Source organism: Zygotorulaspora mrakii, chromosome 2, assembly GCF_013402915.1.
Source record: "Zygotorulaspora mrakii chromosome 2, complete sequence".
NCBI classification, from domain to species: Eukaryota; Fungi; Ascomycota; class Saccharomycetes; order Saccharomycetales; family Saccharomycetaceae; genus Zygotorulaspora; species Zygotorulaspora mrakii.
In genome coordinates this window covers 747,931-761,985 of record NC_050720.1, presented here as the reverse complement: position 1 = coordinate 761,985, position 14,055 = coordinate 747,931, and the positions used below count along the sequence as shown (strand labels likewise).

Sequence of the window (14,055 nt, the reverse complement as noted above, 5' to 3'; positions counted from 1 at the left end):
CATTTATATCGCATATATAGAAATACAATTTGGATAAAACACGGGATCAAAATCTAATTAATTAAAAAACAGCTGATTTTTGCGAAATAATGATATTCATAAGCTTCCAGTATTATATGAAGACGAAAGCCGTTTTCTTTCAACACGTTGATAACTACAGGATGAACTTTTTTTATTGAGCTTTCCCTCTTTTTAAAACTTTTTGTTTCATTGTTTCACAACACTTCAATATATGGTCCGTTCATTACTGTTTCTTTTCGAAGTAGGAAGGTATTTGATGGATGGGTTTGCATTAATGATAACTAAAATGAATGAAGCTTCCCTTCTTTCATTTTGTAGACCTTATCATATTGTGTGGATGTCAGGAGCCATAACTTGGCTAGTTTAAAAATTGAAGAATTTGTTGGGTTATATTGTATAATTCTGCACTAGCATCTTCAACTTGCTCAGATGATCTAGAATTCGATAGCTCATTATCGTTCATTTTTGAGTCAGATGATAAGACTTGCAAACGATTGAACGTAACATCGGCCATCCTCTTAACCGCTGCAACAATCTCTGAGTCGCTTTTAACCAATTCGGCTACTTTATCATTGTGACTTTCTAAAAGCTGGAGAATTGTCCAAAGTGCAATATGCTCAAAAGTGGCATAGCCACTATGTAAAAACCTAATCAAAAATCCCCGAATACCATCCTTTGGCTGATCCCAAGCATCTATGATCCTAGAATAGTTATTAATTCTGGAGCAGAGATTGGCTAAAGCGGCAGCTGCATTACCGGACACTTCTTGGTTATTCGAGAAAGTCATTGGAATTAAGGCATCTAGAATATTAGAATCTAGAAGGTCCAACTTGGATACATCGGCCAATGCTAAAATTGCAAAACATGCCGAAATCTCACTTTGTACACTAACAGGTGAATCTAGCGCTAATTCTTTACACTTTTCAACAGCGCCGCTCTCAAAGAATTCTTTGCGATTCCTTTCTGAAGATGCAGCCAGGTTTCTCAGCGTCGAAACAGCATGGCACTGTATCTCTTCACTCTCTTTGTAATCCAATAGTTTCACCAATGGCTTTAGGAAACCCGCATCAACAATCAAGCCCTCATTTAAGGGATGTATTGAAATATTTCTGATACATGCAACACTTGCGAGAACTAATGGCATGGAATTACTTTGAATGAGTTTAACTAAATGAGGTAATCCTCCGGCTCTTACAATTTCTAATTGGTAGCTTGTATCTGACGCCAAATTTCTTAAAGCCAATGTGGCCTGACATTTGACTCTTGATGACGTTGAATCCATTAACGCGACTAACTTAGATACTAAGCGAGGCTCTGTTTGAGCCAATTTTTTCCTGTTCGATTCATCAACCGCGATATTTGATAATGCTGTAGTACAATAATATTGAACATCCGGGTCAGATGATGACAGCAAAGATACTAATACTGGAACCGAACCTGCGTTAACTAGCTCTCTTCGATTTTCTTCGGAATGAGTCATATTCAGTAAAGCGCCAGTTGCATTTCTTTGCACTCTAATGTGCTTCGACTTTGCTAACCTTGTCAATGGAACTAAGGCACCAGACGTGGCAATCTTATGTTTATTATCATCTTGGGTTGCCAAATTTGTGATGCAACCGACAGCATTGCATTGCACTTCAACATTGTTTCCCATCATTTGACTTATTAGAGGTTCTAGACCACCCATATCGACAATCAGTAGCTTATTATCGTTGTTAACTGCTAGATTACCTAAGGCAGCACATGCTGCGACTTGAATTTGCGGGTCTTGACTTTGCAATAAAATCAGTATGGGCTCTAAAACATCCCGAGATACTGGACGTACAAATTTCTCTGTAATCTCTGCAAATGCTAATGCTGCACTTCTTTGTAAATTCAAATTATCCGAATAAACTAATGTAGTCAATGCCTTCAAGGGCTTTCCAGAGTAGAAGTCAAATCTATCTTTGTCCTCTAAATATCCTAGTAACAATGTTACTGCTTCACGCTCATTATCGGCAATGGGTAAAATACTGGCTTCATCTGAAGAATCTTTCAGACAACAGCAACAAGCACCCATTACAGCTCGTTATTAAATTAAAGATGACCAAATACTATGTGCACAAAGATACAAAAGCAAACTAATAGGCGTTTCTTGAAATAAAGGAGATAATCAAAGGTGTCTCGGCGCTTCTTCTCTCTCCCAAATTATAACCAACAAATTCTGCTGATAGCTGATTGCCAATCTAACCTGCTATTCAAATGGTGCGCCAACGTTTGTCTCACCCATCTAACAAGTGATAGCCCTTCAATTACTGGTTGCACTTGTTTTTTTGGATTTCCAACCTCCCTGCCTGCCCTTTCGTTTCTTCGTCTTTTTTGATCACTCCAGGCGAAACAGACCCAAAAAGAAAAAACGCCCGTAGAAGCATCAGCTTCCAGGTCAAGAATTTGCAAGATAAACGAGTATTCGGTACGTTAAGTGACATGTGTATGGAATGCTCGTTCGCAAATATCGTTCCGGCAGGTTTTCATCAAATGGTGTAATTCACCATCAATAATCAAGATCAATCAATGAACTCAATTCAGTCCTGGATAAAAAAATACATACATATATATTACATAGTACCAGCGACATCACAATTCTAAGGATTGATACCCCTCAGTTGCGAAAAGATCGCATGCTTGAAATTTGCGGAGCGATGTTCTTTGACTATATATTCTTTGTGGTGTGCCCATGTTTATTACTACGCATTCCTGTAGACGAAGGAGCAAATCTGCCTTGATATTAAGAATTGATGTCAACGGCCATTCAGTACTCAGAATACCTGTCGCCTGTACGGCCAAATCGAAATTCCTCAAGCCTGATCCGCTATCATAACCACTTGGTATATCTAAGGACCAAATTTGCTTCGCGTTTTTATTCAAGGTCTGGTTGCACCACGAAATCATAGCTGTGATGCGACCCTTGACTGAAGATGCGAAGTTATCATAGTCCTCTGCAAGATAACTGTTTTCATACAAATCACTTAGATTACAATCGAAACCTTGCATTGCATCAATTATCATTTCGACGGGGCTATTCAGCTTTTCTATAGCGTTTTCTAATGCGGAGATGCTATTGACAGTTTTACCGCCACATTTCTTAAAAATTTCCAGCTGTTCCTTTACGTGAGAATCTTGCAAATCATTAGACGTGCAGGTTAACAATGCAATTACACGAATATGACCTGACTGACATAAATGTCTCCCGAGTGCCATAGCACGAGATCCAGATCGGGTAGAGTCGGAGGCCAGTATTATAACTAATGGACCAGGGTTACTGTTATTCAAACGAAGTCTAGCACGACCACCTAGTTTTTGTTTCAGAAAGAAAGACGCATTCAATGCGAAACATTCAAGCATTATGCTTGAAGAAATTCCATATTGCTCTGAGTTAACACGCTCAATTTCTAGCAACTGTACTGGGGTAGCCATGGGGACCACTCTTTTTGTGTCTTTTGTCTTCAGAAGTGCTGGTTTTGAAGACGGCGATGGAACGTTGGAAAACGAATTGGATCTTGATTGATTCATCAGCAAGTGTTCCAACTGGCTTAGCATCTGTTCTTGATCCTTATCCTTCTCCTTGTTTCCTGACGAGGCTTTATGAAGTAAGTGGGTGATATTTATGGATTTGGTAACAGGCATATATTGTGCGGAGGTAGTCTCATTAGTGTCGTAATCATCCTCATCCTCATCATCGTCATCGTCCTCATCATCAACTTCATCATCACCATTATCAGCTTCGAACGATAATTGGTCCCAAGCATCATTCTTAGCATTTGGAATCACCATCTCATCAATTTGAAGTTTAGTCTGGCTATGCGCTGATGTTTGCCTTACGTTGTGAGAGACCAATCTATTTTGCGGATCGATTTCATCCTTTTGCTTCAATTCTGCGAAAACATCTTTTTTGTTGAACATGCGTAGATTGCCTTCGAAATCGAAATCGTCTTGCAGTTTGATTTTTGACACCTCGTCATCTTGCCAGTCTAGCTCTTTTGTTTGTTCCTCTTGTTGTTGTCCCTGCTGCTGTTCCTGTTTATGTGCTTCGAATTCTTTCTTTGAGGGTGGCACAGTCAACACTTTAAGATCTTTTAATCTCGAAGCTCTAACTTTAAATGCTTGTGAAGTTCCACCATCCCCAAACTTGACGTCATTCAAAGTTAAACCTTTTGAAGTAGCTTTGGCAATTTTACCCTGAATGAGTTTTCCATCTCTCAATTCGACTTGAACACCAAATCCAATGAATTGAAGCATTCTGATGGTATTTCAGAGCGATTTCTAGGTTTTTTTTTTGCAGTTCTATGGTTCAATGATTGATAATACGTTTTTTTTTCAATCATGCTACACAGTTTTTTAAACCTTCCCAAATAAAAGGTGTTACCCTCTGAAAGCACCACAACGTATTTATCTGATTCGATTCAAATGGCATGAGCATCTTAAGTATAATAATAGACTTGTAAAATCTAAGTAATTGTCATCAGTGAGAGCCGGTTTTCATTCACAAGTACAAATCTAATCATGGAATACAATCGCGAATTAGCAACACCAGCATCATCGCATTCGTCGCAGTCCGCAAGGTCGTTCCAACGCAAGATTGCTATTTTAGGAGCTCGGAATGTTGGTAAAACCACATTAACGGTGCGATTTGTGGAATCACATTTCGTTGAATCTTACTATCCCACTATTGAAAATGAGTTCACTAAAATCATACGGTTCAAAAATCATAATTATACGCTCGAAATCCTGGATACAGCAGGCGAAGATGAATTTTCACTTCTGAATATGAAATCTCTAATTGGTATCAAAGGTATAGTTCTTTGTTACAGTGTAACCAACAGAAGTAGTTTTGAATTGATACCTATCATCTGGGATAAACTTGTCGATCAATTGGGTAGAGATAATCTTCCAGTTGTCGTGGTAGCGAATAAGATTGATATGAGAGTTGATTCCACCAAGGACTATGTTACACGGGAAGAAGGTATCAAGATGATTCAAAGTATAGTTAGTAGTGATAAAAAAACAAGAGGTGGCTTTATAGAGAGTAGCGCAAAGCAAGATATTAATGTTAATGAAGCAATAATGATGCTATTGAAAAAGATGGAATCGATAGAATCAGGTTCAAACAGTGATTCTGGAGATGGAAAATGTGTTATGATGTAATTTAATGTTTCTAACAGTAATGTACGTCGTCTATATAAAATTTCCTTTTCAAGTCCTTTTTCCCGATCCGAATGTCTACAATACTGTACAATAGATTACTTGAGATTTCTTATACACGAATTATAAAAAAAGAAATAGGAAAAGAATATAGTTCAAAGACAAAAACAACTACCAACATGTGTAACCACCATCGACAACCAAATTTTCACCTGTTGTGTAGCTGGAAGCGCCACGACTTAGTAGATAAAGCATAGCACCGATGAACTCCTTTGGTTCAGCCATTCTACCCATTGGTACTTTCGATGTCCATGCTTCTTGCAATGCAGCACCTTCTGGTGAAGCACTAATCACCTGCTTGGTTAGAGGTGTAGCAATGTAGCCGGGTGAGATTGCATTAACACGAATACCATATCTTGCCCATTCACACGCCAAAGACTTAACTAGATGAATGACACCGGCCTTTGCCATATTGTATGCTACTTGCGGTTGCGGAGTATTGACGATCAGACCGGACATGGATCCAATAAGGACAAAAGATGCATTTGGGAAGAAAGGCAGAGCCTCACCAACGGAGTTGATATTATGAGAAATCGACTTTCTTCTCTTACGATGACTCAACAGCTGGCGAGTCATTGCTTGGCATATGTATAGTGACCCCATCAGGTTGACCTTGACCAAATGTTCTGCACGGCCGGCGGGATACTCGGTGGCAGGAATATTTTGACAATAACCAGCGGTGTGAACCAACTTATCGGGAATGATACCGCCATGTTCCTTTGGTACTGCAGTGACCAATTCTTCTACTTGAGCCGCGTCGCTGACATCACAAGCCCACGTCGAAATTGTGACAGGTTTCAATTTGTTCACTTTGATGAACTCTTGTAATTCGAATTCCACTGTAGCCAGTTTCTCAACTACAAGGTCAACCAACGCTATCTGCGAACCTTGTGCTGCCAACGCTTGCGATAGAGTGTGGGCCAAGCCCCCGGAGCCACCGGTCACGATGGTGACGTGTCCATCGAGTCTATGTGAGGGAACGATATTTTCAATAGATGGGATAGTTGGTGTATCTGGGGTGGCACCACGAACCATGCCATTATTATTGGCAGCAGCCTCGTTAGCAGCCTTCAATTCATTCTCGGAGGCCTTGAATGCCGAGCGGTCAGTTGCACCAACTGAGGTTGGCCCTTCAATGATATGTTGTTGATTCTCCCTTGTCATTGTTGCTGTGCTTCGACTGTTGCCATCCATACCAAATCAATCCAACTTCAAACGAAATCAGTCAAACTTTACAAAATCTAGGACTACCAGTTACCAAATTATATATAGATTGGTAAGGCATAAAAAAGACTCAACAACAACGAACGACGTAGGAAAGAGAAAAGAAGAAAGGGTGAGGGGTACACACACGCAGCAAAAGAAATAAGAATTGAAAACAAAAAACAGATAACAAAAGAAACATCGAAGATCGAAATCCACTGTAGAAAAGAAATTGCAACCGCCCCGTACCTGTGGCTAGTTTACACATATTGAGCCAACAAGCTTTCTTGATAATATGAGATGGTTTCTTCTGGGACAAACATGGCAGCGAAAGAGAAATCAATATATGGCAAGTCGCATACGTCTACACTCTGAATAGTGGCTCCTCTGTGCGTGAATAGGTAGCAACTAGCCTGTTTAACCGGTTGCTTTCAAGATATGACGCGAGTGATCAATATGAGCTTGATGATGTGAAGGGTCAAACGATTGATGTTCTTCTCTCGAACGCTGCGATTAAGGGGAGGTGACACTAAAACAGTGCATGCACATGCATGTAAAGATTCTAATCAAACTGAGTGTTCTTGCTCCTTCACGGCCATTCGGCAATTTAACGTAGCAACGCAAGTGAGAAATTCTGTCCCTGCTTTCTTTTTTTATTTCCTTCTTCTTTTATGTCCGGAATTAGGTCCGATTACGTGTCCGGGTTTGGCGCATTTTTTCAGATTTTCTTTTTTCAGATTTTCGGAATCACAAAAAGGGGATGGGCGGGGTAACGGAGAGGTAATTTATTTTGTGGGCGGGTAATCGGATGGTTAGTAAAGCGTTTATGGTTTGGACGCAGGGGAGAGGACGCCATTAAACTCGAAGATAATGGAGAGCTCGATCTGAACAGCAGTAGCGACCCAGTTGGCTGGACGAGCAACTACGATGGCTGGAGGTGGCGATGAAGATGACATCGAGTCATTTGATATAAGCGATAACCAGAGCGTGCAGCGGGCATCGCTGGATGATGAGGATTTCCTCGGTTCGCAGGTCCGCAATGGCCCCGACAATGCCGGCGGCGTGTGGAGAAAGTTGAAGATTTGGTGGTATAGGAGGAGTTTGAGGCTACCGAATACGGGGAGCTTCAAGTGGCAGGAGAGAAGCATACCACTGTATGATATGGATCGCACTGGCATCGCGGTCGGCGGAACTGAGGAAGAAGGCGCCACCGATATGGGAAGAGCCAGCTGGTCGAAGCGTGTACCGTGGAGACGTGTGGTGTCGATTATTCTGGCTTTGAGTCTCGTGGGAATTGCAGCTTCGTTGTTGGTAAGCATCGCAAAGACAAAAAGTGGCCAGGGGCTGCTTAGTCACAGATTCGATCCCTACATCAAATATAACAACGGGACGCACGATTTCTATCCGCTCACTGTTATGGTGTCCTTGGACGGGTTCCACCCATCATTAATCTCGAAAAAGTTCACTCCTTTCTTATACGGGCTATACACATTGTCATACGCCGAGAATATTACCGCGGCGCCTTATATGTTGCCTTGTTTCCCGACGCAAACTTTCCCTAATCATTGGAGCATTGTCACTGGTAAGTACCCGAGAGATCATCGCATTGTTTCGAATTTTTTCTACGACTCCACAGTAGACAAGGAGTTTTCACCGGGGAATGTTGATCCGTTGTTATGGGCGAATTCAAGCGAGCCAATCTGGCAGGTGCTCCAAACTGCATTCTCTCATGGTGGGGACGATGTGGATTGGCCATTTAAGGTCGCAACTCATATGTGGCCAGGAAGTGACGTAAATTTCAGTTCAGTTCCCAGCGTACCCAAGGAGAGAATGCCTTTTTATTCTGATGAGTTCGATCTGGATGAATCATTGGATGACAAGCTTGGTAGTATTGTTAAATTCATGGATATGGATTCCTTAGATTCCAGGCCACAATTCATATTGAGTTATGTGCCGCAAATTGATTCATTTGGTCATAAGCATGGATATCCAATAAACTCTCAACAAGAATATCATCAGTTATTTGCTAAAGAACTTGAAAAAGTTGATAATTTTGTCAAAAACTTAACAGAATCGATTGAGACTAGAAATATACAAAACTTTACCAACTTAATCATTGTTAGTGATCACGGTATGAGCAATATAGAGTTTCCCAAAAACGTACTAATATGGGAGGATCTGATAGATGATAAATTCAATACCAAGAGATTACAAAATGTTTACAATGAAGGTCCAATGTTGGCAATCACCACAGTTGAAAGAGATGACATAAATGAATTGAAAAGAGTAGTACAGAACAGTCTCAATGAATTGGAGATTGAAATTGGTTCAAAATTCAAAATTTTCTTGAACGGTAATTTTCCAGATAGTTTTAACTTCGATAATTTGGACGAGCCAAGAATTGCACCAATATGGATTATACCAGAACCAGGATATGCAATAATGACAAAGAAAAACTTTAAAAATACCGGTAAAAGAAAAGATAAAAAAGTTATCGGTTCACATGGATATAATAACTCCGTGCCTGAAATGAGATCAGCATTTATTGGTATGGGACCATTTTTCACAAAAGGATACGTTAAACCATTTGAGAACATTGAAATTTTTGATATGATTTTAGATATATTTGGCGTCTCAAACAATGATAGATTCGGCGATAATGAAGATACGTTCTTTTACAAAAACTTTTTACGCAATGATACAATAGAGACGAATGTTGAATACTTAAAGAAAATTTATGGCAGTGACAATGCCTATAACGAGCTATGGGGTGATGGTACGATGATGACAGAAACAAGTACAAGTACAAGTACAAGCACAACTGCAACAACTGGTGCAAGCAGTTCAGTTCGTGCAACGCAGACAAGCCCGAGCAGCTCGAGCAGTACAACATCGATGGGTCTCAGTACTGTGATTAGTACAAACAGGATATCCAGTGCGAGCCTTACAAGCAGTGCGAGCCTTACAAGCAGTGCAAGCAGTGCAAGCGAAACAAAGGCGGGTAACTGGTTAGAAGATATTCTTGAAGACACAAAGGATATAATTGATGAAATAATTGATGATATTGAAGATATAGTTAAAGGAGATAATAATACATAATATTAGATGATATAAAGAGTTAATATAATACCGACAATTGAAAAGATTAATGGCAGTTGACCTAACGAATTTTGCCATGATTGCAGACCCAATTGGATATAGTTTACGAATTTCAAATCCAAATTTAAGCTTAGACCTGATATTAAGTTGAAATTTAATACTGTCGTTGCATATGATTGTGCGAATGAATCCACATTCAAATTCGAAATTGTTAAGCTCAATAGACCTTTCGTTAGGTAGTAAATCATCGGATCGACTTTTATCGTAAAATCATAACGACAGAAATTGATGTAGTAACCAAATATCACTGGTAAAAAATACGAGAAAGAGAGCCACGTGACCAGGGTCGAAAATGAGAGCCCGCGATTTTGTGACTCGATCAAAGGTTTTGTAATGTAGTATAATTCAATAGAACCAAATAGGGTTTCAATAGTTTTCGTAGTCGACAAAAACTCCTGCGCAGCATCGTTCGCTGACATGACATTATCTTTGATGTCAGAGAGGTAATTTTGGAAATTGAAACGGAAGGGCTCGCCTTCCGTTTCCGTTTCGTTGCCTTCAGCGTCACTTTCGGTTTGCGTCTCTGACTCCTGGGTGAGGTTCAAATCATTGAAATTATCCGCAGACTCCGAATCCAACACAGCTTCGATGTCCAACTGGACATCGTTCTCCAAATCATCAATTTGGGACTCGGTTTCCACGTCAGACGACTCTTCTGCTGACTTCACAACGGAATCGTAGAAGGACTTGAGCTCCGGGTATTCGACGTCCACGTCTAACGGTTCGCCCAGTCTTGTCAAATGACTCTCTATCACACTGATAAGGTCATTTTTGCGAATACTACCGGGAATCCCTGAGATGTGTAACTTATCAGCTAGATCGAGCAGCTCTACTTTTCTCCACCGAGAGAAAGTCGAACTCATTTGCGAAACGTGCGGTGCGGTGCGGCCTGGTGCAATGCTAGGTGACCGAATATGAATGCAATCGTCTTTCAGTACTGCACTCTCAAACAAGTACTGTCCTCCCGACCCTGCTTTTCGGGTATATATAGCTGGATTGAACCTTTAATTGATTTGCGATCTGTGCGATTCGTCACGGGTGGCTAGAGCTGGCACATGATTGTTACCCTTTGTGGCGCGAATGTCAATAAACCGGCCGGGCGCGGCTACCCGGCCGCAGCACGCTCTGTTACCCGGCCCACCAAGCGCAGCACTGTTACCCGGCAGCCACCGCCGTTTCCAGTGCGCGGTTACCCGGCCCGCAGATTGTGCCTCCAAAACGCAGCGCCCAGTTTGCCCACCTCCCGACGCTCACTGGCATCTCGGCGGTTACATCCACTTCAAGGTCAACCGCTCCCCAAGACAGCTCCTCTGCCCTTGCCGCTCGCTGCTCGCTGCTCGTCATCCACGACGGCCCGTCCAGCGACTTTGTCCCGTTTCGTCCAACTTCTGCGTCCCTTTGTTGTCCTTTGTACCGATTTGTCACCGCCCGCCTAAACGGGAAATAACCGAGCAGAAAAGAACGCAACGACGCAACGACGTAATAAAAACCGACCACCGCCCGCCAGAAAAAACCGCACACATTACTGCAATTCTCTTTTCATGGTCCGTTCAACATGGACAAAGTGATAAAGAAAATCCACAGCTTTTCGAACTAGCTCGTCGTCTCTTTTTCCTCATTCTTCGTTCGTATCTGTGGTTCGGTTAATTACCGCAATCAAAAATTTCCCTCGTTCTGGTCTGCATTCGACGCTCCCAGGATCACATCCACACCAACAAACGGAAACAAGCTCAAACACAGAACAGGGAGAGAGCTAGATACCGCCATGATCACTGCACAGTTTTATTTAATCTGTTTTTATTTTTTTTTTATTCTGGTCTCCCGTCGTCCCGTCGTGAAATGCAAACTTCATTTCCGACGTAAAAAAACGTATCTTCCTCTATATAAAGGTGGTTGTATTACAGCTACAGATTAAGTCTTGCATTTCTGGTGGTGGTTTTTGGTTGTATTCAGTCTTTGTTTTCTTACAACGTCATATATACTTCATATATCGTTTGTTTGAGTACAGGTCACATTCAATTTGGTTGCAGTAAACAGCATCACGTATACAATCACACAATCGTATCATCGTTTTTAACTTTTGGTTATTTCACATTTTTTTTCAGTCTAATCTAATTTTTCATCGATAATAATTATACAGCAATGTTGCCAGGTGGTGTTATTTTAGTCTTTATTTTGGTCGGTTTGGCCTGTATTGCGATTATCAGTACTATTTTGTACAGAAAATGGCAAGCCAAGCAGAAGGGTATTCAAAGATTCTGATTCTTGAGTCGCGGACTGTGACTTTGGATTCTTTTTCTTTTCCCCAGCTGTTCTATTAGTGTGTGTGATGCTTATTTGTTCTTTACCTGTTTGATGATTTGTCCGTGCGTGTGTGCTGAAAAAGTGGAAACGCGAGGTTGAAACTTGAGAACTGGCTGTACGTCGGTGCTTGCTCAGTTGTGTGTTTGAGCTTGTGCTAGTGGGTCGGTAGGATAGTTATGCTTCGATTTCGTTTTCGTTTTGAACTAATATTTAGTAGTTTTATCTATGTATTTTGTGTGCGTGTTGTGTGTGTACGCGTGCACATTATATGCAATATTGTTTAATTGAATATGAGTGAATCTGTGTTTACTCAAGTGCTCTTCTCATAAATTGTACTGTGTCGTCGAAGTCGGCTTGTAGTTGCCTGGCGCTTTTCCATGTGTTATCGCCCGTGTAGCTACACATCAGTCCATCGCATATGCTTTTCTGCAACGTCAATTGTAATTCGTGCACACTAGTTGGCGTATCGTTGCGTAAAGAGTCGATCTTGATAATGTCCCTTACTATCGTTGCCATGTCTTTGTTTCTTGACAGTGTGTCGTAAAGCCATTCAAGGTTCTTATTATTGCTTTGATTACTCTTGTTTTGCAGTTTGTTCAATACGGTGTCCCTGTACAGCTCCAGAAGTTTGGCCTTTTTGGGATCTACTGTTGCAACACTGCGCTGTTGATGCGATTGCTGTGATTGTGGTTGTGGTTGTGCAGGTGGTGGCGATTGTATTGCACGAGTTGTAGATGGTTCCAATATTTCCACTTCCAGCCTTCTTACCACTTCAGTCTGCTCTTTGATAAACCTGTTCACTCTAGTACTGATATCAGCAACAAGCTCTCGCAACGATAAATTATGAAAACTTAGCTGTCCATCGATTAATGATATTCTCTGATTTGGAAAGATTCTCTTAATTATCGCTAATATATCGTTGATATCCAGCTTCATATCATGGTTTACAATCTGATTTATTAGAATGTTATTTTGAAATTCGTTCGTTAATTTCACCAATGAGACTTTATATTCATTCACGTTGCTTGCATTGTTTTGCACCAACAGTATCGTGTATATGATCTGAAGTACTGCCAATTCATTAATCTGCGACTCCATTTTTCTTAGGTCCACTCTTTTTTCTCGTATCTTTTCTGTTGTTTCTTAAATGCGTGAATCATTATACCATCACTGTACAATCATTTAAAAACAGCGAAATTTAAAAAAAAAAACAGACAGGCAAAGGAACGAAAGTAAAGCTATGTCTAGTTATCCAGCATCGCTCCCATTACATCCACATGCCAGACCATTACTACATAGAATTCACACCAAAGATCTAAGTTCTGTTTATGAAAATGCTAAAAGACAGTTGTTAGAGACTTTCAATTTGTTGATTGAAGACCCGAGAACCGAAAACGTCCAGGATCACATCGGTTTACTATTACGCAATTATCAACAATTACAAAAATTTGAAGCACAATCAAAATCACTTGCTAGCTCCTTGCAAGTTTCGAAAAATGATTATATTACAGAATCTGAGAAATACGAACCCATCTCTTTAGATACTTGGGACTCTCACAAAAACGGTAGTATACCCAACCCACCAACACTATTTGGTATTTTTGAAAGTAGTAGTATTTCAAATGATGAACCCTCAAATCAATTGTCTAATGATGATGGAATTTTAAAAGCTTTGCCTTTCATATGGAGAGATCCAACATGCATAATACCTGATCAAAATTCAGCAGCCGCAGAAGACGATTTGCAAATTGAGGGTGGTAAAATTGAACTAATTTGTCCAATAACATACAAAACTTTTGAAAATCCAATGATTTCTACAAAATGTAGTCATGTATTTGACAAAGAAGGGTTGATCATATATTTCAACGACCAAGATACAAGAGATTGCCCGCAGGGTGGTTGTTCTCAAAAACTCAAGCTAACAGATTTCGTTCCTGACCTTACAATGAAACTGAGATGTAAAATTGCCAAGTTTCAACAACATTTACAATCATCATCGTCAACTAATCAGCAAGAACTAGATATCATATAGCGCGCGTTCTGTAAAAATAAACGAAAAATGAAAAATGAAAAATGAAAAATCAAAATAGTTCAGAATGACTCAAAAAATAGTACTTACGAAGAGCT

General features: G+C 40.5%; 10 protein-coding genes across 10 annotated transcripts; 5 read left to right on the top strand and 5 right to left on the bottom strand.

The window, feature by feature from the left end:
- Positions 1-379: 379 nt before the first annotated feature.
- On the bottom strand, positions 380-2,080 carry VAC8 (protein anchor VAC8; the record flags this gene model as incomplete). Its single annotated transcript, XM_037287183.1, has 1 exon — positions 380-2,080. One exon carries the CDS (start codon positions 2,078-2,080, stop codon positions 380-382), a length of 1,701 nt encoding a protein of 566 aa, XP_037143078.1.
- Positions 2,081-2,637: 557 nt separating this feature from the next.
- On the bottom strand, positions 2,638-4,299 carry EDC3 (Edc3p; the record flags this gene model as incomplete). Its single annotated transcript, XM_037287182.1, has 1 exon — positions 2,638-4,299. One exon carries the CDS (start codon positions 4,297-4,299, stop codon positions 2,638-2,640), a length of 1,662 nt encoding a protein of 553 aa, XP_037143077.1.
- Positions 4,300-4,563: 264 nt separating this feature from the next.
- Positions 4,564-5,205, top strand: RHB1 (putative GTPase RHB1; the record flags this gene model as incomplete). The annotated part of the gene is made up of 1 exon (XM_037287181.1): positions 4,564-5,205. The coding sequence occupies one exon, from the start codon at positions 4,564-4,566 to the stop codon at positions 5,203-5,205; it is 642 nt and encodes a 213-aa protein (XP_037143076.1).
- A 168-nt stretch (positions 5,206-5,373) lies between these two features.
- HG535_0B03870 (uncharacterized protein) lies at positions 5,374-6,456 on the bottom strand (the record flags this gene model as incomplete). Its single annotated transcript, XM_037287180.1, has 1 exon — positions 5,374-6,456. The coding sequence occupies one exon, from the start codon at positions 6,454-6,456 to the stop codon at positions 5,374-5,376; it is 1,083 nt and encodes a 360-aa protein (XP_037143075.1).
- Positions 6,457-7,392: 936 nt separating this feature from the next.
- Positions 7,393-9,564, top strand: HG535_0B03860 (alkaline phosphatase family protein; the record flags this gene model as incomplete). Its single annotated transcript, XM_037287179.1, has 1 exon — positions 7,393-9,564. One exon carries the CDS (start codon positions 7,393-7,395, stop codon positions 9,562-9,564), a length of 2,172 nt encoding a protein of 723 aa, XP_037143074.1.
- Positions 9,565-9,566: 2 nt separating this feature from the next.
- GTT3 (Gtt3p) lies at positions 9,567-10,487 on the bottom strand (the record flags this gene model as incomplete). The annotated part of the gene is made up of 1 exon (XM_037287178.1): positions 9,567-10,487. The coding sequence occupies one exon, from the start codon at positions 10,485-10,487 to the stop codon at positions 9,567-9,569; it is 921 nt and encodes a 306-aa protein (XP_037143073.1).
- A 217-nt stretch (positions 10,488-10,704) lies between these two features.
- Positions 10,705-11,271, top strand: HG535_0B03840 (uncharacterized protein; the record flags this gene model as incomplete). Its single annotated transcript, XM_037287177.1, has 1 exon — positions 10,705-11,271. One exon carries the CDS (start codon positions 10,705-10,707, stop codon positions 11,269-11,271), a length of 567 nt encoding a protein of 188 aa, XP_037143072.1.
- Positions 11,272-11,766: 495 nt separating this feature from the next.
- On the top strand, positions 11,767-11,886 carry PMP2 (proteolipid ATPase; the record flags this gene model as incomplete). The annotated part of the gene is made up of 1 exon (XM_037287176.1): positions 11,767-11,886. One exon carries the CDS (start codon positions 11,767-11,769, stop codon positions 11,884-11,886), a length of 120 nt encoding a protein of 39 aa, XP_037143071.1.
- A 348-nt stretch (positions 11,887-12,234) lies between these two features.
- On the bottom strand, positions 12,235-13,026 carry EAF5 (Eaf5p; the record flags this gene model as incomplete). Its single annotated transcript, XM_037287175.1, has 1 exon — positions 12,235-13,026. The coding sequence occupies one exon, from the start codon at positions 13,024-13,026 to the stop codon at positions 12,235-12,237; it is 792 nt and encodes a 263-aa protein (XP_037143070.1).
- Positions 13,027-13,168: 142 nt separating this feature from the next.
- Positions 13,169-13,960, top strand: MMS21 (SUMO ligase MMS21; the record flags this gene model as incomplete). Its single annotated transcript, XM_037287174.1, has 1 exon — positions 13,169-13,960. The coding sequence occupies one exon, from the start codon at positions 13,169-13,171 to the stop codon at positions 13,958-13,960; it is 792 nt and encodes a 263-aa protein (XP_037143069.1).
- Positions 13,961-14,055: the final 95 nt, after the last annotated feature.